Raw genomic sequence first — 25797 nt, 5'->3', positions numbered from 1 at the left:
AGGCCCATCCATGTTGTCTCAAATGCCAGTCTCATCATTTTTCATGGCTGCATAATATTCCATTGTGTAAACATACATAACTTCCTTATCCATTTGTCTATCAATAGACACTTAGGTTGTTTCCATATCTTGACTATTGTAAATAATGCTGCAATAAACAGAAAGGTGCATATATCTTTATAAATTAGTATTTTCATTTTGGTTAAAGAAAACACTTAGCAAATATTTTCTGCTATTCAGTCTTAGAACAAACAGATTGTTATTGCTTTCGGGTATTGCAATTAAGCAGTTCTTTATGAAACATTCTATATAATTTTGGGGAGCTATCCCTGGTTAATATAAAGTAAATTCTAATGAGAACTTAAGTTCAATATTAAGGAAAGGATAAATAAGAGATGGATGAAAATAATACAATTCAAAAATTGAACATAAACAGTGAAAAAAGACAAACACAGTTAAGTAAATACTTGCTCCATGATGTGTGTGCCAAGAAAGTAAAGCAGTATGGGTATCTCCCGTGTTTAGAAAGCTCACATTCTGCCACTTTGCTTCTATGAAAGACCTACATTTGGGCCTGTTTTCACAAACCAAAAATCCAAAGAGGATTTCTGCTTTTAGGAAAAAGCAAAAGCAAAAATAGCATTCAGTGTTTTTTCTGCAGTGATGCCTTATGGAGGCAGCGAGTAGCACCAAGCTCCCTCCCCAAGAGCTAAGCATCTCAGCATCATGCCACTGTTGCTTTAGACTGTGTTTGTGAGCATCTTTGGTTTAACTCAATTTATTTTGGGCATCCATTAGCAAGATGTATCCTAAGATATCAGAAAAGTATAAGGGAGGTCATTTTTTGGTCTGAGAAGTGTCAAAATTTTTTCATAGAAATTCATGGTAATTGCTTCTTCACTTTACACTATTGTGACCTGTGAAAGGTTTCATAAGAACACTCCACTTTCAGATAGTGGGGGACACCCGCATTTCTATTTTCCGTGTTCCTTCCGACAGATCTGAAATTAGTGACGGTACTAAATTGCAACATGGGGAAAATGCAGGAATTCATTTAGTTATTCATTTAGTTATTGAATTGGCTTTAATTGAACACCTAATATGTGCCAGGTACTATGCTAAGTGCTACAAGTAAAATTAGCCAATTTCTCAAGAAACAGTCTAGGAAAAAGAATGGTAGTGGCTAATGGAATATAAAACTTTAAGATTTCTGTCTCAGAAGATTCACTAGAAAGCTTATATACAGTTTATCCAAATTCTGTACATCCCGTGTAATAAGGTTTTCTCAAAGATTTTTCACAGTTTAGAATCAAAGTTTGCAGTTAATATCCTTTACTCCTTAGAAAGAAGCATTAAATTCTCCAAAGAGAACTGATATTTTAGACTTATGTTTTCAGTATTATTTCCACATTATTCAAATGATTTTTTAATTCATGTAAACTGTGCCTAGTATCATATCAAGCCTGTTAAATTTTTCTTTTAATCTACCCAGTAGGCCAAAAATGGGTCACCTCAAATGGGGGAAAGTAGATATTCACTCCTAGGTACTGAAAATATCTGAGAATCTCTTACTATGCACATAACCACACAAAAGATTTTTTTAAAATAAATATTACAGAGACACCTGAGTGGCTCAGTTGGTTAAGTGTCATGATCCCAGAGTCCTGGGATCAAGCCCTGTAGCAGGCTCCTTGAGCCTCCCCTCTGAGCAAGGAGCCTGCTTCTCCCCCTCCCTCTGCTGCTCCCCCTGCTTGTGCTCGCACGCTCTCTCTCTTTCTCAAATAAATAAAATCTTTTATAAATAAGTAAATAAAACAGGTTGGAGTCCTGTAAATCAACACAAAATGGAGGAGGGGGTAGGTTTATAGCATCTCTAAGATACTATGGCGCTAGTAACACATCTAACGAAGAAAGTCATCAAAGAGGGGTTTTCAGCATACCAAGCAGGATTCAGAGAGACGAAACTCTTTATTTTTCCAATAATAATTAAGGCAATATTTACCAAAGTGGGGTACACATACCACTGATTTTAGGCAATTTATGGACAATTTTCATTTTAATCGTTATTTGAGTGTTATACTTAATATTTATTTTAATGTTTCAGAAAACTAACAATCATAGCAAACCTAGTATTTCAGAAATATAATTGCTTAGAATGAAGCTAAATAGTTAAGTTTTTAAAAAGTATGTTCAATTAAAGAAAAAGTATATATTAATGGTATGCAGGAATGACAAAAATCATGAAGGTGGTATTCAAATGACTAACATTTGGAAAACACTGGTGCAAATGGAAAGACTTTGGTTATGGGGATTGGTCACTAGACAGGTTTTCTCTTTTATGAGGTAATGATATTTCATCAGCACATGTTCTGATTCTATGCTCACTTAGCAACTTCTTAATTAATAATTCAACTTCCCAAAAATATTTTGATAGTAAGAAAGGAGGTGCAGTGGATAAGACATATAAGCCTTACTTGCTCCCCATTATGAATGAATACATTGAGAGTCTAGTTTAGATATCAGTCTTGTTTAAATAGTGTTCCTGAAAGATCCTGATATCAGTCTTGTTTAAATAGTGTTCCTGAAAGATCCTGATTATAATCAACCAGACCTTCTAGAGGACGTATTACATTCAGTAGTCCCTAAGTACTTTTACAAGGGTATTTAATGAGAGCTAGAAGTAAGTGAAGGATACAAGTCAAATACTGTGTCAGGGTACATTGAACCTAAGACTAAGGGGTCTTCTTGGCCCTTCACTGTAAAACGGTGTTTCATCAGTGAATTATGTATGGAGTACGGAAAAGAGTCACGAGGAAAACACAGTATACCAAAGTCTAGCCCTTTCCATTCCCACTAGATGTTTGCTATACCTAACAACAACAACAACAAAAAGCTGACTTTTCTGTGTCCCAAATGGCAAGGCAATGTGATTTGTGAAAGTCATTACTGTCAATCTCCTGGTATAAAAGAGGGAAGTATTTCACCTCAAGAGAAGTATGACCAGGTCCTGTCAATGAACCTCAGCCAGGGATAAAGCTCTTTCTACCTATGCTTACTAAGACTAAAGAGTTGGAGCTTTCAAACAGGGAGGAAGAATTACTAGCATTTTACTGAGAAGTCAGTATTGGTAATCTCTAGTTATCCATTTATTAACCATAGGAACTGGGCAAGTTATTTAATCACTCTGTCTGTAAAATGGGGATAACCAGGCCACCAGATAGAGTTATGAAGGTTAGGTCCTCAACAAAGGCACCAAGCCAAGAGGCAGAAGGAGCTGAACTCAGCCTACACACCACCTACCAAGCTGTGTACCTGCAGAGCGGCATGTATCCACATCAGGTACCATATTCTCATTCTCGCAAAGGTCAAATTCCCTCTATTTTACCACAGTTAAAATGGTATCTATTTTCCTACTTGGTCCCTGACCAATAAAGGGATTTTACTGAAAAATACTCTGAAATGGGTCAAAGATGGGCCAGCTGGGGGTGGGGGCCGTCTGTGTGTTGGATGGACAGAACTTTCGATCTATGAGACAAATTAAGTTATGAAAATTCAGCGACTTGTATTTAATGCTGATTTGCTATAAAGTATTCTATATTTATATGATTTCAGAGACTCTTATGTACTGAAGGACACACCACTTTCGGTGTCCAACATCTAGTTCCAACCCCAGAGGGGGAGGCAGATTTGCCTATTTATTGTTCTTATAGGCCTAGGTGTCCAGAATCCTGTTTAAGATTTTAGGATGCCTTCAATATATACTTTTTGAAACAAAAACTATTTCTTATTTATTTATTTATTTTAAAGATTTTATTTATTTGAGAGAGAGAGAATGAGAGATAGAGAGCACGAGAGGGAAGAGGGTCAGAGGGAGAAGCAGACTTCCTGCTGAGCAGGAGCCCGATGCGGGACTCGATCCCAGGACTCCAGGATCATGACCTGAGCCAAAGGCAGTCGCTTAACCAACTGAGCCAAAAATTCTAGATTTTTAAAATCTAGAATTGTAAATTTGTTATGTGGTGCTTAATAAAAATACTTTATTAATTTACGAACTCACAAGGAGTTACCTATCCTTGCTTTTTCCACTTCCCATCTTTCATTTCTGAACCCATTGCAATCTGGCTTTTGCCCATTGCTTCATCGATATTGGGCAAGATCAATAGCATCACTGACCTCCTTGTTTCTAAAACCAACTGACAGTTTTCAATTCTTAACCTAACAGATTTTTTTTTTAAAGATTTTATTTATTTATGTGACAGAGAAAGACACAGTGAGAGAGGGAACACAAGCAGGGGGAGTGGGAGAGGGAGAAGCAGGCTTCCCGCGGAGCAGGGAGCCCAGTGCGGGGCTCTATCCCAGGACCCTGGGATCATGACCTGAGCTGAAGGCGGATGCTTAACAACTGAGCCACCCAGGCACCCCAGTAACAGATTTTTTATCAATTCTTGACACCGTTGACTACTTCTTCTTTACAAAAATATTCTCTATATAACTGGACAACCATATGGAAACAGATAAAAGAGGACCTGCTCTTCACACCATATAACAGGATAAGAAATTCAAATGTAAAAGCAATAAAACCTTCAAATACTAGAAGAAAACAGTGAATTCTCTATGCTTGGAAAAACATTTACCTACAGTTCAAAATCCAGAAGTAATAATTTTATACAGTGTGACTACATAAAGATTAAAAATAAAACTTTGCATGACAAAAAAATAAATAGCAAAGGCAAAACTGGGAAGAATTATTTCCAACATAATCCAGAAAACGGATTAATATATATAATACAGAGATGCTGGGGCACCTGGGTGGCTCAGTCAGTTAAGCGTCTGCCCAATATGGGGCTCCCTGCTCAACAGGAATCTGCTTTCTCCCTCTCCCTCTGCTTCTCCCCCTGCTTGTGCTCTCTCTGTGTCAAATAAATAAATAAAATCTTTAAAAAACAACAACAACAAAATGGTTTTTAAAAATAGAGATGCCTTGATTTCAGGAACAATGAAAATTAAAACTAAACTAAAATACAATTTTCACCTATAAAATGGCAAATGTTTGATAATGTACACTATCAGAGAGGCTGCAGGTAACAGACACCCTTATGCATTGCTGTTGGTGAGGGACTGTGGCCTAGTCCTGAGCGAAGGGAATTTGTCAGTATCTAGCAATATTAACATGTGGCATTTGCCCTTTGATCCAGTAATCCTATTTCTGGAATTTATCTCAAATACACACTTTCAGAAAATATAAAAGGGGGTATACACAAAGTTATTAATTGTAGAGCTAAAAGGTAAAGACTGAAAAACTCAAAAGTCCCTCATTAGCAGAGTGAAACATCCCACCCATGTAGTGGCAGGGTAAAAAAAATTTTCCCTTCTAGGTTCTTTGGCTGGCTTAATAATTAAATTGACATAAGACTGATAAACAGGAGAATAACCAAGTTATTTTCATATGTATAGGAGCCCCACAACAATATGAGATTCAAAGAAATGACCAAAGCAGGAGGCTTTTACACCTTTTAGACAAACAATAAATCTGTGAAGAATTGACAAGACAAAAAGATTTGGACTTAAAGTAGTAAGCTGATGAAGAAATAACAAGTTCTGTTTACATAGCCTTCTTGACCCTAAATTCCCTATCTCTGGTGATAAGGATGTCTTCTACCCTCCTGGTATGAGGGCAGGGGTAACTTGTCACATGCTTTTGGGACACAAAGAAGGCTGAGAGAGTCCTGTCTGCATCAGCTGCTTCTCAAGTACCTTAAATTCAAAATAATTAATATGCCAAAGTGGCATATTTTGGCGTGGCATATTCTGCTCCCCTTCAGAGTACTCTGCAGTGGTACAAAAATCATTTGATTAACACAGCAAAAGATATCTTTATCACTCTCATCACAGGAGATTCTAAGAGTTTTAGCTCTGTGCCAGAAAGGGGTCAAAGACCAAATATCTATTTCTCAGTATAAATCATAGTATCACAGGTGCATATTGGTCATCATTGATAGCTAGTTTCCAAGTTCTTCAGTGAACTATGTCTCCAGTTTTCATGTCTTCATATAGTTCCCTCTCCTTGAATCTCTACTGGCTCTGTGATTTTTTTTTCTTTTGCTGTGTTAATGAAGTGACTTTTGTACCACACTTAAGGATGGGGCTGGTTGCCAGTGGAGCCAACTAGGTATTCAGAGGGTTAGAACTTTCAGTCCTCCCACTCCTCATCTCTGGCAAGAGGAGAGGGGCTAGGGGTTGAGTTCAACCATCAGGGGCCAGCGATTTAATAAATAGTATCTATGTGATAAGAAACCTCCTTAAAAATCTAAATGGATGGAGTTCAGAGAGCTTCCAGGTTGGTGAGCACATGAGAATTTGAGAACAGTGCACTTGGAGAGGGCATGGAAAACTCCATACCCTTTCCCCATAACTTGCCATCTGTGGTTTTTCCATCTATCTGTTGTTTAGTTATAGCCTTCATAATAAACTAGTAATCTACTAAGTAAAATATTTCTCTGAATTCTAGGAACCACTCAGCAAATTAGTCAAACCCAAGGAGAGGGGTCATGGAAACCTCTGATCTATACAGCCAATTGGTCGGAAGCACAAGGACAATCTGGACTTTCAAGGGGTGTCTGAGTCGGGGGGGTGGAATTCATGTAGGACTGAGCCTTTAACCTGTGGATCTGGAACTATCTCCAGGTAGGTAGTATTAGAATTGAGTTAAATTGTAGAACACCCAGTTGGTATCCAAGAATTACTCGATGGTATGGGAAACCCTTCTCCCACGTTGCAATTAATATTAGAATCTTTAGCATCAGTTAATATCATGTTCCTCATGATACGATGCAATGAGAAAGACTCTACAATACTCATGTATTAATCCTACCAAAAATGCATAATGAATCTAATCACAAGGTAACATTAGGTTAATTCAAATTGCGGGACATTCTACTAAATGGCCTATACTCTTCAATAACATCAGTGTCATGGGAGCCTGGGTGGCTCACTCGGTTAAGCGTCTACCTTCAGTCAGGTCATAATCCCCGAGTCCCAGGATCGAGTTCCACATCGGGCTCCTGCTCAGCAGGGAGTCTGCTTCTCCCTCTGACCCTCCCCACCCCCCCACCCCCGTGCTTTCTCTCTCTCTCACTCTCTCTCTCTCAGATAAATAAAATTTTTAAAAAACAAACAAACAAAAGACGTCAATGTCATGAAAGAGGAAGAAAGTCTTCAGGAGCCATTCCAGAATAAAGGAGCCTAGGGAGACATGAAGACTAAATGCAATGCATGACCAATCCTGTGTTGGGTTCTGAATGAGGAAGAAAGACCCAAAACAAAACCTCTTAATAAAGAACATTATTGAAGAGAAAAACATGTATCATATGACCTCACTGATATGAGGAATTCTGAATCTCAGGAAACAAACTGAGGTTTGCTGGAGTGGTGGGGGGGTGGGAGGGATGGGGTGGGCTGGGTGATAGACATTAGGGAGGGTATGTGCTGTGGGTGAGTGCTGTGAAGTGTGCAAGACTGTTGAATCATAGATCTGTACCTCTGAAGCAAATAATACATTATATGTTAAAAAAAAAAAGAAGAAGAAGAAGATAGCAGGAGGGGAAGAATGAAGGGGAGGAAATCGGAGGGGGAGACGAACCATGAGAGATGATGGACTCTGAAAAACAAACTGAGGGTTCTAGAGGGGAGGGAGGTGGGAGGATGGGTTAGCCTGGTGATGGGTATTAAAGAGGCACGTTCTGCATGGAGCACTGGGTGTTATATGCAAACAATGAATCATGGAACACTACATCAAAAACTAATGATGGTGATTAACATAACATAATAAAAAAACTAAAAAAACAACATTATTGAAACAGTTGGTGAAATTTGCCATAGGCTTATAGATTAAGTAAGAGCATTGCATCAATTTTAAAAGGTCTAGTTTTGACCATTACACTGTGAAAATCCTTTTCTTGGGAAATATACACTCAAGAATTTAGAAACAGAGGCATAGGGTGCGCAATTTAATTTCAAATGGTTTAGGGAAAAATGTGTATGCAGAGAGAGAGAGAGAGAAAGTGAGGGGACAGAGGAGGAAGGAAGGGAGAGAATAAAATAAATATGACCAAACGTTAACAATTGATAACTCTGGGCGCCTGGGTGGCTCAGTTGGTTAAGCGACTGCCTTTGGCTCAGGTCATGATCCTGGAGTCCTGGGATCGAGTCCCGCATCAGGCTCCCTGCTCAGCGAGGAGCCTGCTTCTCCTCTAACCCTCCCCCCTCTCATGTACTCTCTCTCTCTCTCTCTCTCTCTCTCATTCTCACTCTCTCAAAATAAATAAATAAATAAATCTTTAAAAAAAAAAACAATTGATAACTCTGAGTAAAGGATATATTGGCCTTTGCAACTTTTTTGTAAACTTGAAATTATTTTACTTTATTTTTTTAAAGATTTTATTTTTATTTATTCATGAGTGACACAGAGAGAAAGAGAGAGAGAGAGAGAGAGGCAGAGGGAGAAGCAGGCTCCCAAGGAGCAGGGAGCCCAACGCGGGACTCAATCCCAGGACTCTGGGATCATGACCTGAGCCGAAGGCAGATGCTTAACCATCTGAGCCACCCAGGCGCCCTACTTTATTTTTTTAAATAAATTATTTATTTGAGAGAGAGAGGAAGAGACTGAGAAAGAACACAAGGGGGTGGGGAGTGGGAGAAGCAGGCTCCCCGCTGAGCAGGGAGCCCAACGCAGGGCTTGATCCCGGGACCTCGAGATCAGGACCTGAGCCAAAGGCAGACGCTTGACCCACTGAGCCACCCGGGCACCCAGATGCAAGTGTTTATACTACATTTCTCAAACACATTTCACCTTGGGGTAACCAAATCATTGAGAAAAAATTCTTCTCCTTAGAAGAATTCCAACTAATACACAAAAATCTCCACTCTGGATCCTCTATGCTGAGGGTCAGAAAACCTATAGTCCTGGGGATAAATCCAGCTCAGTACCTGTTTCTATAAATAAATTAGAATACAGCCACTCCACTTGTTTACATATTGTCTATGTTGGCTCTTTTATGCCATAAAGACAGAATTGAGTAGTTGATGACAGAGACTATATGGCCACAAAGCCCACAATACTTACTATTGGGCCCTTTATAGAGAAAGTTTGACAATCCTTGTTGTAGAAATAATGGCTAGTGACCTGCAGTTCCCAAACAGTGAAAGTACCACAGGAAACTCACAGGGACCCCCAGAGTACAATATCTTTTTTTAAAGATTTATTTCTTTATTTTAGACAGAGAGAGAGTGCACACAAGTGGGGGAGGGGGAAAAAAGAGAATATCCAAGCCGACTCCTGCTAAGCATGGAAGCCTAGTGCAGGGCTTGACCTCATGAGCCATCAGATCCGGACCTGAGCAGAAACCAAGAGTTGGATCCTTAAGAGATTGAGCCACTCAGGTGCCCCAGGGTATTTTAAATTTTTGAGGAAAACACAGCAACATCTGTCAGATACCATGTGAACTACTACCTTGAGATAATTCACAATTTCAACATTAGATCAAGTTAATTTTTTTGGATAACATCATATCCACCAAGTTGAGTTTTCAGTGGTTGCTATGGTCTCAAGCAAGTGTGCAAAATCCAATGTGAAGCACAAAACAAGGATAGCGGTATCCCACCTGATCTCAAGGTTTGAGAAGTTAGGCAGTACCCAATAGATGTACATATCCCATTAGTAAGCAACTGTGGCTATTTAAGAATGAAATAAAATATTTTTCTTTCAATTTCAATTCAATATATTTTTAAATGACTACTAAGTTGTTAGGACATAAATGCATATTAATTTGTTTGGACCTAACTACTTAATAAACTCAGTGACTAATACGTTCACTTTAAATGCTTTCTACAAACACACTGGGAAGCTGCCTCAGCCCTGGGGACATTCTAAGGCAGGCAAAATAAAGGTAAGCCATTGAGACAAACCTTCAGGGAACCACCGAAAGGGGAAAACGCATAATTACAATTCCTTGAGAATAAGGTCCATATTGCTCCCTCAGATACCAACAACCTACACCAGGAACATAAGCTACTGTCTTCAAGGCCGCTACCAACATGGAGAGTAGGAGATGATCACAGTGCTCTCTTGCCAAAATTCAGCATTCTTTTCTTAAGTGCCACAGTTCAAAAAAAAAAAGTTTATTCCAGCAATTTTGCCAGTTTATTCATTGCTTTTATGGAGGCAACGTTTTGAAGTTCCCTACTTTGCCATTTCACTGATGTCATTCCATACCATTCACTTTTGTGCTTTTCAGTCTTTTCTAAAATTATTTTCTCAATGTGGAATGCAGAGAAAGAAGAAAATTTTGCTATCACTGAAGTTATCAAAAGAATGTTCTGCTTATTTGAAGGTAGGCCAAAGAGTAATTGCAAAAAGTTTTGAATAAGGACACCATTAGCAAAGTAACTTTTACCTGCCATTATATCAACTGCCTGTTGTCAAGCCCTCGATAACAGAGGCAGTGTTTGGTGGTGTTTGAGAGCTCAGGCTTTGAAATAAGACCTCAGCTGGAAGTCTGACTCTTCTGTCACTTACTAGTTGTTTTGGCCTTGGGTAAGTTACTTAAATTCTATAGGATTACTTCCTTATTTGTAAAATGGGGATAATACACATTTCTAGAATCATGGTAGAGACTTAAAAAGGTATTATATGTAAAATGCTTGGCACTCAATATTAGCTCTTAAATTTGGATTCGTTAATTTGGGTTCTTTATCCCATTACATGTGTTGTTTTCTTCTGGTTGTTTTCTTAAAAGAAAAAAAAAAGCAACTGGCTTCCTATGTAAGAAGGGCTTAGGTGTTGCTGTATGGTTTCCAAGGGACTTTGAGCTGACTTTTTACAACAAGCATACTAATTTTACCTAGATTACAGTTAATTTGGGATGGCTTTGGGAGAAATTACTAGGGATGTGGAGAATGGACTAAAATACTCCCAAAGCCCCTCTTTTAGCCTAGGGACGAATTTGTCAACGCATTAAAATAAAAGAAAACAAACCAGAACAACAAAAACAACAAAAATTAAGTGTCCAGCCAAAAGAGTGAGAGTGCCAACCCAACATTTTTCAAACCAGTTTCCCTCGCTGTCTGTGGGATTCAAGCACGTGACGATAGTACTAAACACTAGCCAGAAGAGCCTGAGAAGAGATAGTGGGAAGTCAGCCCTAGATGGAGACGTCATGTCAACCCTTTCCTAAGTAACCTCTGGAGGTGTAAGGACTGCGGGAGATGGCATTTCTTCTCCTAGATGCCTTTGGACCTCAGGCAAGCATCGCACACTACGCCGAACATCAGGGAGCAGAGATGAGATTTGCAAAACTGGACCGCCCCTCCTTCCAAAGCTGGTGGACTGAGCTCTGCGGCGAGAGGCGTGTTGGCTCTCGCAGAGGCCTCTGGGAGTTGTAGTCCCCGGGGGCGGGAGGTCTGACGGCGGCTGCCGGCTTAACGCGCTCAGAACTCCATCCCCCGCCGGCCCCCGCGGCCTCGGCTATTGCCTCTTCCTGTTCAGGGGAGGAGAAACCGGGCTGCAGCAAGTTGAGAGGATTTCGGATAGGGTCTACGCCTTCCTCGCTGACTTCTTGGAGACTGAGGACTTGGCGGAAGCTCAGGTAGGGCAGTTCCCTGGTCTTGCAAAATCGTCCCTCGTGACCGAGCGGAGGGGACAGAGGGGAAGCGGTGGGAAGCGGCGGGAACCGCTGAGCTTGCTATGGAGCCGGCTGTCACCGGGAAGTTCTTTAGTGAAACGCGTCCGAACAGTTGCTTCTTGGGGGATCCGTGAGGCCAAAGTCGGGGACTGAGGCGACCACTCCGGAGGGGCGGCGCGCGCTCCTCTCTGGGCTCTGGTGACTCCCGCGGGAGCTGAGAGAATTTGAGGGGCTGTGGGGAGTCGGTGCGTGTTTGAGCCTGAGGGTGATGATAGGTAAACACCCGGGTGAGAAGGAGGAGAATTGGAATTATTGCGAGAATGGGAGAGCCTTCTCTGTCCCGAGTAGGGAAGAGCTGGAAGGCAGCTCACAACACCTTTGTGCCTTGAGCTAGGACCACAGATGGATGGAGGGCCAAAACACTGTAGTCCTCGCCACACTTTTCCCCGGCTCAAATGTGAGAGCGGGTGTCTTGATAGTAGGTGACTTTACATCTTAGCTGTCTTAGAATACTAGAGCTGGAAGAGGCCTTCGAGAATAACAAGTCAAGCACATTCTCTTCACTTTACTGATGAGGAAACTAAGGTCCACCAAGTTGGAGAAACTGCCTCGCCCATGACCAGACAGCCAGTTAATGGCCAGCTTGACTAAAACCTAATTTTCATGACTCTGAAGCAGTGCCTTAATCTATTGCTGAGATCAGTAGATCAGCAAACTCTAACCTGTTACTCCTTTTTTTTTTTTATGCTTGCGTATACAAAATAATAGGCAGCCGCTGAAGGGAAAGTTTTTAAACTTCTCAATAGGTCAAAGAAACCCTTGTCTTAATTTGAAGAAAAAATCGCTACAAACTTCATAGTAATATAAAAGGTTGGTGACAAATTAAGATGTGGCCTTTCCTTTCCCAACGCATGCCCACTTGAGCTCTGATAACACAGCCTTAGATTGCTTCTCAATCCTAAATGCTGTATATCTCAGTCATATAAAAATAGCATGCTAATTGTGATTTTACAATACCGTAAATATTTACAGTAAAGGGTAAACAGCACAGGGTGATGGGAATATCCACCTGAATTAAAAAATAAAATAATTTATGGTATTTTTTTAAGAAGGAGATATGAGCATAAAAGTTAAAAAAAATCATTAAGAGGTTAAAAGCTTCTACTGGGCCTGCATTTTATAATACACTTAAATTTCAGTCCTTCATCAGCATTTTCTTTCTTACTGCCTAAACATAGCTTGAGAGCATTTAGTGTTCCCTTTGCATTGTTTTGGCTGGTAATTTCTTTATTAGACTACATTGCCCTCCAGCACTGTCAAATTTAACACCTTTTGAAGCATTTATTGGATCAATTTGGAAGCATGTTCCATTAGTCTCCTCAGAATTGGAGCATTATAGCTCTTACTGGCTGACCATTAAATGATTCATAAGGAAGAGGTTGAGATAAGTTTGTTACCAGACTTTTAGCAGTTACAGACTTATACAGAAGAAAACACATATACATAGCATAACTTCTTTCACCAAGCTGCCTTTTTAATGATATGGTTCCATTGGCTTTCATGTTGACATAGGACAGAGGTGGGTAAACTATGACCAAATTTGCTACACCATTGCTGCCAGATGTATTTATTTTTTATAAAGTGTTATTGGAACACACTCATGCTCACTCATTTATATATTGTCTTATGTGCTAAAGGACAGAGTTGAGTAGTTGCAGAGATCATAAAGCTCACAAAGCCGAAAATATTTATTATTTGACCCTTTACAGAAAAAAATTTGTTAACCCCTGCTCTGGTAAGCAGAGGTTCAAAGCAGAGGTTCAAATCTCTAATGTATGTAGGGGTATTAGGTAATACTAATTTTCAGTCTCTGAAACCTCTACCATATGCAGAGGTATTAGGTAATACTAATTTTCAGTCTCCAAGAAAGAACATATAAATACTTGTATGCTGGCTCCATAATAAAACTGACCCTTAACACAAGTTTGAACTGCATGGGTCCACTTATACTTGTGAATTTTTTACAGTATAGTACTATAAATGTAATTTCTGTATGATTTTCTTAACATTTTGTTTTCTCTAGCTTTTAGTGTAAGAATATAGTGTATAATGCATACAATATACAAAATATGTGTTAATCAACTATATATGCTATCAATAAGGTTTCCAGTCAAAAGTGGGCTTTTACTAAAGTTTTGGGGGAGTCAAAAGTTACATGTGTATTTTCAACTGTGGGGTTGGGGAGGGTTGGGGTCGGCGCCCCTAACCTCTGCTTTGTTCAAGGGTCAGCTCTACATTTCTGTGGGCAAAAACTGATGGGTCCTATTGCAGATGGATGCTAGCATCTTAGCTAGATACTATAGATTGGCTTTTGCAAAGAATTATGAAAGGACACTTCTGAGCCTAGTATGGAAAAGAGCTGACATTCTTTGAAATATACTGATACTTAATAGTCAATACTTTTAAGAATAATGTCAAATGAACTTTATTTGGTTGCTTTCTATGTCCTTTTTATGGAGAAAAGTATTTTTCAGCACAGGTATCAGCAAGCAGGTCAGTAAACTGTCATTTTCCCATTGAGACTCCATACTGAAACCAATTTTAAAGTAAGTGGGACTTATTATTAAATGACTTAGCTTTGACATTAATAGTCTTGCTTCTGGGACTTTGTTTTAAAACTCAGAGGATTGGGGTGCCTGGGTGGCTCAGTCGTTGGCGTCTGCCTTTGGCTCAGGTCGTGATCCCAGGTTCCTAGGATCAAGCCTCACATTGGGCTCCCTGCTCCGTGGGAGGCCTGCTTCTCCCTCTCCCACTCCCCCTACTTGTGTTCCCTGTCTCTCTGTCTCTCTCTCTGTCAGGTAAATAAATAAAATCTTTAAAAAAAATAAAATAAAATAAACTCGGAGGATTGAGTAAGCCATTAGAAGTGAATGTATCTGTTTATGTCATCTTGCATGTTTAGCTCCCTGTATCAGTGTTGTCTATGGCAAATTAATGGTATAGGAGTATTTAACATTTTAGTTAATCATTGATGGCACTATTTTGTGTTATTATCTATGTAATATTAGCTATGAAACTCTAATTTGCCTTTTAATCTAATTCATCAAACTTGAGAATATCTTGTAGTTGTACTCATCAAGACTTCCAAAAGGCATTACATTTCCTTCAAAATAGCATTTTTGGGGTATTTGAAGTTCAGGCTAATTGTCTAATTGAGGCAACTGAAAATTACCAATTTTCTTACAATTCTTTGTATTTACTTCAATATTATTAAATCTTTGAAAGGCACTATAGACTTTAGACTCATTTACAGCTTATTTAGATCACTGAGAAGAAACAGTGTTCTTTTTTGGAATAAAGAACTAATTCTTTAAAAATATTTTATTTTTTCGGGAGAGAGAGAGGGAGAAAGAGAGTGAGCGAGCATAAGGGGAGGGGCAGAGGGAGAAGCAGACTCCTCGCTGAGCATGGAGCCCGATGCAGGACTCGATCCCAGGACCCATGACCTAAGCCAAAGGCAGACACTCAATAGACTGAGCCACCCAGGCGTCCCAGTAAGAGCTAATTTGACAATGCCACAACATTTCAGATTTGCTCAGAACAAATACACATATGTGATTAAACTGGAACTTTTACGTCAAATCCTGAACACCCCTCATGTTTTCTCTAACTTTGATTATCATTTTTGGGTAAGGCTGACTGAAATCCAAGGACCTTTCTAGATTTTTCTTGTTCTGGGTTTCCTAACATTTAATCTTAGCAAAAGTATTAATCTCCAGGTTAAAAGAATCCTCTCTTCCTAAACTCAACTGCATCCTCAGATTAGTATAGGAACGAATATTGCAGAGAGTATTGATTAAAAACAGAAGTCAGGGCAGACATCACAGTATACTGGAAGTAACATTTGGGACCTAAGTAACCTGGTTTCCATTCCAGCTGTGGCTTTATTAGCCAAGTGATATAGGACAAGTTACTTCTGAGTTTCAGTTTCTTTTTTTATAATTTGAAAGTAATACCTCTTTCTCAAATTCTAAGGATTAGTTACAGTTAAATAACATGTAAAAACTTAGTCCAGTAGTAGGTGTTCAGTAAATAAATGTTAGTCCCAACTCCTACTACTTATTTATTGATTTGTCTTTTTCCCTGAGTTTTTCTCCAAAGTGACACCCAGTTTTCTTCTTCAGAAATGAATTCTGTCCTTTAGGTCTTTTCTCTTTGTGACAGTTCAGTAATACTATGAAGCTCAACTTCTTTATCTTTCTTACCTCACTGAGTTTACTCACTATATACTAAAGGCATATAGATCATCAGCTGTTTTATCCACACGACTAAGTTAAGCCAAGACATAATTATGCTAATTACTTTTAAAGAGCCAAACTCATAATAAAATGATAGCTGTGTTTGTTGAACACTCACTGTGAGTGAGGCACATTATGTATATTATCTCATTAAATCTCAAACCCTGTAAGACTAGTACTTTTATTATTCCCTGAACCAGTGAGTCTTAGGGAATTTAAATCAGTTGCCCAAAGCCACATAGGAAATAGCAGAGCCAGGATTCAAATCCAATGTGACACATGAGCTTTTAGCTGCCACACTCTACTTAATGAACCAGTGTAGGCCATGCCCCAAATTAACCGTTGTGTATAATTCAAATGAAGGAATATCCTGGCAATACTTTCTGAAGATGATTTTATCAGTTTTTAGAGATTGAGGAGCAATAAGGTTGTGTCTCCTCATCAATATTTAAATTTTTTTCTAGCCCATTTGCAATAAGTGGATGGAACTAGAGGGTATTATGCTAAGCGAAGTAAGTCAATCAGAGAAAAACAATTATCATATGATTCACTGATATGAGGAATTTGAGAAACAAGACAGAGGATCATAGGGCAAGGGAGGGAAAAATGAAATAAGATGAAACCAGAGAGGGAGACAAACCATAAGAGACCCTTAATCTCAGGAAACAAACTGAGGATTGCTGGAGTGGAGGGGAGTGGGAGGGATGGGGTGGCTGAGTGATGGACATTGGGGAGGGTATGTGCTATGGTGAGTGCTATAAATTGTGTAAGACTGGTGAATCATAGAGCTGTACCCCTGAAACAAATAATACATTATATGTTAATTTAATAAATAAATAAATTTTTCTCTAGTATTTCTTAGCAATTCTATTGATGACTTTTCTCCCACAGTATACAAATTTCATTAAGCTTAGTTTTACTAAGTTCAGAAATAATAGCGAACTTCTATACAGAATTTAACAGTCCCTGGCATGCTTCTAAATGTTTACACAAATGAATTTATAGGTTGTTAGAAAAAATTTTATGTGCTTTGGATTTTCTTGAATGAATATTCCCCCAGTTCTTATGTTATTCTTTTGTTGAAAGGATACTGGCTGACAGTCATCTTTTCAATTCCTAAAATATTTAATTTTTGAAACTGAGAGAATGTTTTAAAAATTCTATAAAGCTAATAACTTGGGTTTTTTTCAGGAGGCAAGTTAATGCTTGAGACTGAGATTGTATTTGCCAATGGTTTATTTAACATAGGTCCACTGTGGGAATTTCACAAGCCAGTAGTATAATGACTCTTGATAAGCCAGTAAAGAAATACTCCAAATCAGTGACAAATTAATCACACTCTTGTTCAAGACAAGGGGAGATGAAAGGAATAAAGTCCAAATTTAGTTAAGATGTACTTTTTTGGAATTGATACTTGGGAAGGACAGCTTAGCCAACCAGAGCTAATGTCCAGCTGCCTGCACAAAAGTAAGTCTCCTGTTGTTAGAGCATGTTGCTAGGGAAGGGCATTGTCCCTGTTGATGGGCAAGATGGTCTTCTGGGCTGCTGCACCGCTTTTGCCACTGCAGATAGAAGTAGCCTTTTCCTCAGCAGTATCTAATTGCCCCCCAGGTCTTCAGAGAGCTATTTTAGATCAGTAGAGTTGCCTTCCCCATACCCAACACTCTGATAGTCCTTCCAAACTCACTATTTATAGTACAGATATCCCCTTGCCATAGTTGCTTCTTTGTAGTTGCTTCTTCGAATGTTTTTATTGATAAGCAACTGAGCTCCTGAGTTTTTATCAGTGAAAACAGTTGAGATAACATCGTAGCACAGCTTACTTCATTCTTATGTCAAAACAACGTTCTTTTAAAACAACTTTACTTCTAAAACAATTTTTTTTGTCTTTGTCATAAACAGATGGATTAAAACAATTCACTTAGGTTGTAAACAAGTAGATTTGAAGTCATATCAAACCAATACACAGCATAACTTCTCTACAATATCTTTATTTCCCAAGTTTTTTAATTCCTGTGCTATGTCTGCCTTAATTTAAAATGTATTTTTTGTTGGTATTTTATATAGAGTATTTTCACTCTTTATATCCAGGGAGCAATTTTTTCAAGTTAAGTAGTCATTGACAGTTTTTTTTTTTCTAAAGATTTTATTTATTTAGGGGAGCGTGGGTGGCTCAGTTGTTAAGCGTCTGCCTTCAGCTCAGGTCATGATTCCGGGGCCCTGGGATTGCCCCGCATCGGGCTCCCTGCTCAGTGGGAAGCCTGCTTCTCCCTCTCCCACTCCCCCTGCTTGTGTTCCCTCTCACTGTGTCTCTGTCAAATGAATAAATATTTTTTTAAAGATTTTTAAGATTTTTGACAGAGAGGCAGTGAGATGCAGGGCCAATTCCAGGGCAGACGCTTAACAACTGAGCCACCCAGGCCCTCCAGCAGTGACAGTTTTAAATTAAGGAAGTTTAATAGGATTATCAATCCTAGTTTTATAGTTAATGGTTCAAAGTAATCTTCAAAAATACTGCTTTTTAGTTTTAAAATTTAAGACTAAACAAGTCAACCGAATTATTAGTTTTATTATGAAGAGGAAGGAACTGAAAGATCAAGTTAGTGTTTTTGCTTCTCAGCTAACTCTGTTTTTGTGAAATTACTTAACCTTGCCTCAGTTACTTCCATATTAATGGAAGATTAATAACGATTACTTTGAATAATGTATACTTTATATTCAGGATCATTTCTGATGCTTCACACTTAAATATGTACAATGCATTTTGTGAAATCTGTGTTTTAAACAGTCAAGTAAACTTTTTACCATAAAAAAATAAATTTTGCACTGATCTATTAGAAAGTTAATTTAGGAGCTAGGACCAGCAATTGGTGTAGATTTTAATTAAAAGTAAAAAGATGAACTGAAAATCGGAATTGGTAATTAACATCCTACTAGGTTTTATTATTTAAGTGATTTAGAACAAGTTACCTAACTTCTGGGCTTCCTAAATAATATTTCTTAAGTTTATTGAGGATGGGGACCATGAGTTAAAAAAATATTTTTTTTCTCAGTACTTCAGTACATTGTAGAGGCTTGGTGAGAAGTTGTTGAATGAATATATTGTTCAGGGTTTGCCGTTACTCAGTATTTTAGTTGTCTCATCTTAAAATAGATAATCATTTTTGCATGTATACTCTTTATTGTTTGTATACTCTTTATAGAAAGACATAGAAATAAAGCCCTTCATGACTGGAGATGGTAGTATTTTGATTTCACTTTTTTTGAAAAGTCACTATTACATAAGGTACTTCAACATTATTTGTCTCTAGAGACTAATAAGTTAATGAGATCTTTGGCTTAAATGCTGGGCAGGAAAACAGAAGACGGAAATGGAAGGGAATGACAGGAAAGAAGATGCACATATTCTGGGGATAGAATATGCTACCAACATCTATGTCACTTAATAGTGGCATTTTGACAACTTTTGCCTATCTCTCACCTCATTACTGCAGAATTTTTCAGTTAGAGAAAAGAGGAAAACCTCAAGAGGCTGCCCATGTAAAAAACAAACAAACAACAAAACAAGTTTTTTCATTTGTTATCTGAGAGGAATAATAATGCATTTGAACATTTATTTTCCTATTATAAAGTGCTAAGTATAACATGCATCATTTCACTTAATTTTCAACCACACCAGTGAGGTGGATGCTATTGTTTCAGTTTCACAGATGGGAAAATAGATTCATGAAGGTTAATCTTCAATTACATAGGTTGTGAGTGTCAGGTAAGGATTGCTGACTCGAAAAGTGTTTTCTTTCTACTCTGTCATAAGTGCTATATTTAGAAAAATAGCAACAGCAGATATAAGACTCTGTTAAACAAATACAGCACCAATAAAACTATACTTGTTAAGTAGTCTGGTAAAAAGAAACAGAAGAAGGTGAAAGATAAAAGAGAGACAAAGGGCAAAGAACAGGAAAGAAGCACAGCATAATGGCAAAGAATATAGGCTCTGAACTTAGACTGCCTGGGTTTGAATTCTAACTCTCCCACTTACTTATTAACTTTGTAATTGGTTAACTTCTCTGTGCCTTGTATCTTTATTTATAAAATGAGGATAGTCATAGTAACTTAGAGTTGAAGAATAAAGGTAAAGCACTTGCCTTTAAATGTTAAAACCTATTTATTTCACTTTATGGCATTTGGTGTGTGTGTAATGTGTGTGCGTGCTTATGTGTGAAATACAACATCCGTTCAGAAAAGTGCATAAAACATAACAATAATTATAAAGCAAATGGCCATATAACCAGAATCAAGTTGAAAAATACAATATTGCCATCACCATTTAAGGTCTTCTCCTGTCCCTTCCTATCAACCTCTTATTTTACCTGCCTAGAGCAGGGTTTTTCAACCTGAGAACTATTGATATTTTGGACTGAATAATTCTTTGTTGTAAGAGGCTGTCTTGTTCACTGTAGGATATTTAGGAGCATCCCTAGTTTCTACCCATTGGGTCTAATATCACCTCCCCCCGTGATAAAAACCAACTGGGTGAGATCAAATGCCTCTCTTTATCTCTCTACAACTCTACCTGCTGTGTACAGAGTAGACAGTAAGGGCATAAGGGTGGAAGCAGGGAGCTCCATCAGAAAACTGTTGTAGAAATCTTGGTAACAAATTATGGTGGCCAGACCCTGAGTATACTTGAAGAGAAAACCAACACGATTTTCCTAATGGATTGAATGTACACTGAGAAAAAGAAGTCATGAATACTTCTAAAGATTTAGGCCTGAATAACTAGAAGGAAGGAGATGCTAGCAATTGAAATCAGGAAAACAATGGGTAGGGCATTTTTTGGGGAAAAAATTAAAAGTTCAGTTTTGGACATGTTAGTTGTCTGTTATATCCAAATAAAGATGTTAAGAAGAATACATACATATGTCAAATCATTATATTGTTCATCTAAAAGTAGTACAATGTTATATGTCAATTGTATTAATAAAAAAAAAGATGGAGGCACCTGGGTAGCTTTGTTGGTTGAGCGTCTGACTCTTGATTTTGGCTCAGGTCATGATCTCAGGACCATGATATTGAGCCCCACATTGGGTTCTGGGCTCAGCGGAGAGTTTGCTTGGAATTCTCTCTCTCCCTCCTCCCCATCCCCCTGCTTGCACGCTCTCTCTCTTTAAATAAATAAATAAAATCTTTAAAAAAAAAAAAAGATGTTAAGTAAGCAGTTGGATATGCAAATGTGAAATGCAGGAGAGAAAAAAATGGTTGATAAAATCTTGGTTTTTGTTAATTTATCTCAATAAAAGCCCACTGGAACTCCAAAAAAAAAAAAATGCAGGAGAGAAATTTTGGCTAGAAATGTTACTATGCGAGTTGCCATTGTCTAGATAATAGAACTTTCTATAATGATGGAAATATTTTATATCTACACTGTGTAGTATGGTAACCACTGGACACATGTGCCTATCAAGCACTTCAAATGTGGTTAGTGTGACTCAGGAATTGAATTTTTTTAAATTTAATTTTAATTAATATATATAGCTACATGTGACTAGTGGCTGCTGTATTATATAATGGAGGTGGTGTTACTAAACCATGAGATTGGATAACATTACCCACAAATTGAGGGTAGATAGAGAAGAGAACCACGGCTGAAACTTGAGACTGCAATTTTAAGAATTCTGGGACACAAGAAATAAACAGTAAATGAGACAAAGAGGAGAGACCAGTGAGGTATAGAGAAAACCTAGAGCCCTAGTAAATCTAGTTTATTAAGAAGGAAAGTGTCCCTTATCGCACTTATTTCTGATGGGGCAAGTAAGTTAAATACTGAAAAGTAACCATTGACTGTCGGTCATTGGTAATCTAACAAGAGCACTTCCTGTATAGCGGTGAGGAAGAAAGCCTGATTAGCATGGTGTCAAGAAAGAATGGGAGGATCTTATCTATTTTATGCTTTCTGTTTGTCCAACCTTTTTTATGTTTTTCTCCTTTCTTACTTTTGTTTAGGTCTGCAATTTTTTTTATCATTCTCTTTTCCTGCTCTACTAGATTTTAAGTTACATGCTGTTTTCTATTATGTTAATAGTTACCTTTAAAAATTACAACATGCATTGCTTCAAAGTATAATGTTGATCTGGACGATACAAGGACCTTAGAACACTAATTCCAAGACCTTCACTTGACTTTTTTTCCCTTTGGTCTGGAATTTTAATTCTTTTTTTCCACTCTATGATAATAGTGTTTATTAATTCTGGTTGGAATTCATTAAACTTCTTGAATCTGCAGATTGTTATCTTTTATGAATTGTGGAAAATTCTCAGCCACTGTCTCTTCAAATATTACCTCTGCTATCTCCTTTCTTTATGATTCTCCAATTACATGCTTGTTAGACTTTCTCTATCTCCCATGTCTCTTAACTTGTCTTCCACATTTTCTGTCTTTTTTTGTTTCTCTCTCTCTGCTGTTCTGGATAGTTTCTTCTGATGTATCTTCTAGTTCATTAGTTTTGAACTTTTAAACCCACCCATGAAGTTTTAAATTTTGGCTATTTTATTATTGGAGGGGGTTAAAATTCATGTTCTTGTCAAACATGCTAAGTTTTTTTTTTTTAAGATTTTATTTATTTATTTGAGAGAGAGAGAATGAGAGACAGAGAGCACGAGGGAAGAGGGTCAGAGGGAGAAGTGGACCCCCTGCTGAGCAGGGAGCTCAATGTGGGACTCAATCCCGGGACTCCAGGATCATGACCAGAGCCGAAGGCAGTCGCCCAACCAACTGAGCCACCCAGGTGCCCCACTAAGTTACTTTTCTGATAATTTCCACTTTGTCTTTGTTTGTTTGTTTGTTTGTTTTACAGAATACATTTATTGCAATGTGGACTGGGAATCAGATTTGAGGCTGTAAACTAAGCTGGTGGAATGAGCTTCATATATGCAAAGTGAGATATTAATGTAATTAGTATATTAAATCAAAAATCTTTTTAAAGATTTTATTTATTTATTTTAGAGAGAGAGAGAGAGTGAGAGAGCATGCAAGCCACAGGAGGGACAGAGGGAGAGGGAGAGAGAATCCTCAAGCAGACTTCCTGCTGAGTGCAGAGCCCGATGCAGTGCTCGATCCCAGACCCTGAAATCATGACCTGGGCCAAAATCAAGAGTTGGCCACTTAACCAACTGAGCTACCCAGGCACACCATTAAATCAAAAATTCTTTTTTTTAAAGATTTATTTATTTATTTATTTATTTGAGAGTGAAAGAGAGAGAGCATGAGCAGTGGGGAGGGGCAGAGGCAGAGGGACAAGCAGACACTCCACTGAGCAGGGAGCCCAACATGGGGCTCAATCCCAGGACCCCGGGATTACGACCTCAGCCAAAGGCAGCCACTTAACTGACTGAGCCACCTAGCCTCCCCTAAATCAAAAATTCTTAATGGCAAGTTGACAGTAGAAGGAAAAAAACCCCCCTCTTTTTTTTTTAAGATTTTATTTATTAGAGAGGGAGTGCACAAGTGGGGGCAAGGGCAGAGGGAGAGGGAGAAGCAGGCTTCCTGCAGAGCAGGGAGCCTGACGTGGGGCTCTATCCCAGGACCCCGGAATCATGACCTGAGCCAAAGGCATACATTTAACCAACGCAGCCACCCAGGTGCCCCTGAAACCCTCTTGAATTTAGCTTCTATGATGAGCAGTACATTGTACTTAAAATTTTCTTTTTTTCTTTGTTTTCTTTTTTCGTTTTTTGTTTTAATTTCAGTATAGTTAACATACAGCATTGTATTAGTTTCAATGTACAATATAGTGATTCAGCAGTTCCATATATTACTCAGTGCTTATTGAGATAAACACCACTTCTTAATCCCCATCACCTATTTCACCCATCCCTCCCACAAACCTCCCCTCTAGTAACCATCTGTTTGTTTTCTATAGTTAAGAGTCTGTTTTTTGGTTTTTCTTTTTTTCCTTTGTTGGCTGTTTTATTTCTTAAATTGCACATGTGAGTGATACCATATATATTTGTCTTTCTCTGACTGGCTTATTTTGCCTAGCATTACCCTCTCTAGATCCAACCATGTTGCTGCAGGTGGCAAGATTTTTTATTTTTTTTGGCTGAGTAGTATTCCATTGTATATATATCCACTTTGTTTTTAATTTAAAGATGGGAAGCATAATTGTTTTCTAATCTTATTTTGATAATCCATATAGTTGAAGTCTTTATGAATCTATTTCTACTGGTGTTTCTTCTGGTTCTCACTAAAAACACTTTATTTCTTTGCATGCTAGATTATTTTTGTCTGTGTACTGTTCAGTGTCCTTGAAAGATTGTTAGGTCTGTTTTGAGGTGTAGGATCAAGGTGTGTCCTCACAGAAAAGATTTATATTTGTTTCTTTTTTTTTTAAGATTTTTATTTATTTATTTATTTGAGAGAGCGAGAATGAGAGATAGAGAGAGCACATGAGAGGGGGGAGGGTTGGAGGGAGAAGCAGACTCCCCGCTGACCTGGGAGCCTGATACGGGACTCGATCCCAGGATTCCAGGATCATGACCTGAGCCGAAGGCAGTCGCTTAACCAACTGAGCCACCCAGGCGCCTGATTTATATTTGTTTCTAGCAGATACCTACCTAGTAGAAGTCCTACCAAGCAAGTTAACCTTAAATTATATTCACAGCTTTAAGTGTTCTTTGACCTCCTGCAAATCCACATGAAGTGCAGTTTGTGGTATTGAACACTTCCTCCTCCACAGATGCATGCATGTGTGCACGTGTGCACACATATACACTGCCTATGGGCATTGTCAAGAAATCTTGTTTGTAATTCCCTTGTGAGGGAGTGCGGCACTTCTCCTGCTTGTTAATTCCCAGTCTAATGGTAAAGATCTTTGTACTCCCAGCTATGTTATTGGGAGAAGGGAAAGGGGATGATTTCTTATTACATCATTCCTTACTCTGGGTGAATCCCAGGTTTTATCTTCTATTTTCCTTGTACTTCACAAGGCCTTGAAAACCTCAGTCCCATTTTCTCCTGGTACAGCAAATACTCTGGGCAGAAGCAATTTCTTGAGCTATTTACCTCACTAGGTTCCTTACCTACATCTACCAATCACCTGATTATCATCATTTTTGATGCTTTTCAAAAGACGTTTTCTGTATTTTATCCAATATTTTTATAGTTGTTTTCTACAGGAAAGTGGGTCCAAATAGCCTAATCTGTTTTATTATTAGAAACAGATTGCCCTACTTATTTTTTAGTAAGCTGAAAAATAAACAGTAACTCCAATTCAGCTTAGCTAATTTCTGATAAAAGATTTAGGCATATACCTCATTAAGATATCATCAGCAAATTCCTATATTTTCCTAATATCTTATGCATGCAATGTATTACTTGTTAGTAGTAAAATAATTTTTAATTTTTATATTTTTTATACTTTCTGATTTATACAGGACTGACTTCATCAGTGTTTAAAGGCTAAGAAAAGTGGCAGATATGGATAGTGATTCTAGGCATCGTCTCGTCCCTGAGGTAGATCATGAAATAATAAATCCTGGACCTATGAATATCCAGTTTGATTCATCAGATCTAAGATCCAAAAGGTAAGTGATTAAAATAAAACATTTATTTTTATAACTAGGGTTTTTTGATTTAGACTAGGACTAACTATGTAACCAAATATATGTAGTTTTGAATATAAAATATCCAGTTACTTAACAGCATCTGTATGTTTGTATGTGGAAGGGAAAAAATATGAATACTCTTTCATTGTTTATATTTGACTTTTTTGACTAAGCTCACCATTTGTGCTGTGAAAGGGGTTGGGTTAAATTTTAAAAAGT

At 38.1% G+C, this 25797-nt stretch overlaps 1 protein-coding gene across 4 annotated transcripts in view; it reads left to right on the top strand.

Annotated features, from left to right (window-relative positions):
* Nucleotides 1-11486: 11486 nt before the first annotated feature.
* Nucleotides 11487-25797, top strand: part of SLC38A9 (solute carrier family 38 member 9) — an 85390-nt gene continuing 71079 nt past the window's right edge. For 2 of the 4 annotated variants that reach the window (XR_003522279.2, XM_027606715.2), the window contains exons 1-2: nt 11487-11642; nt 25408-25557. Coding sequence is in view for 2 of the 4 variants with exons in the window: in XM_027606715.2 (XP_027462516.1) it covers nt 25451-25557 (107 nt within the window). In the remaining 2 variants the exon portion in view is untranslated. Of the gene's footprint in view, nt 11643-22829; nt 22911-25407; nt 25558-25797 lie in introns of those variants that run through there. The other 2 variants (XM_027606716.2, XM_027606718.1) reach the window with 2 other exon arrangements.

The sequence above is a fragment of the Zalophus californianus genome, chromosome 5 (assembly GCF_009762305.2).
Source record: "Zalophus californianus isolate mZalCal1 chromosome 5, mZalCal1.pri.v2, whole genome shotgun sequence".
NCBI lineage: Eukaryota > Metazoa > Chordata > Mammalia > Carnivora > Otariidae > Zalophus > Zalophus californianus.
Note: the sequence above shows the minus strand (reverse complement) of the source record. Positions and strands in the feature narration are given on the sequence as shown.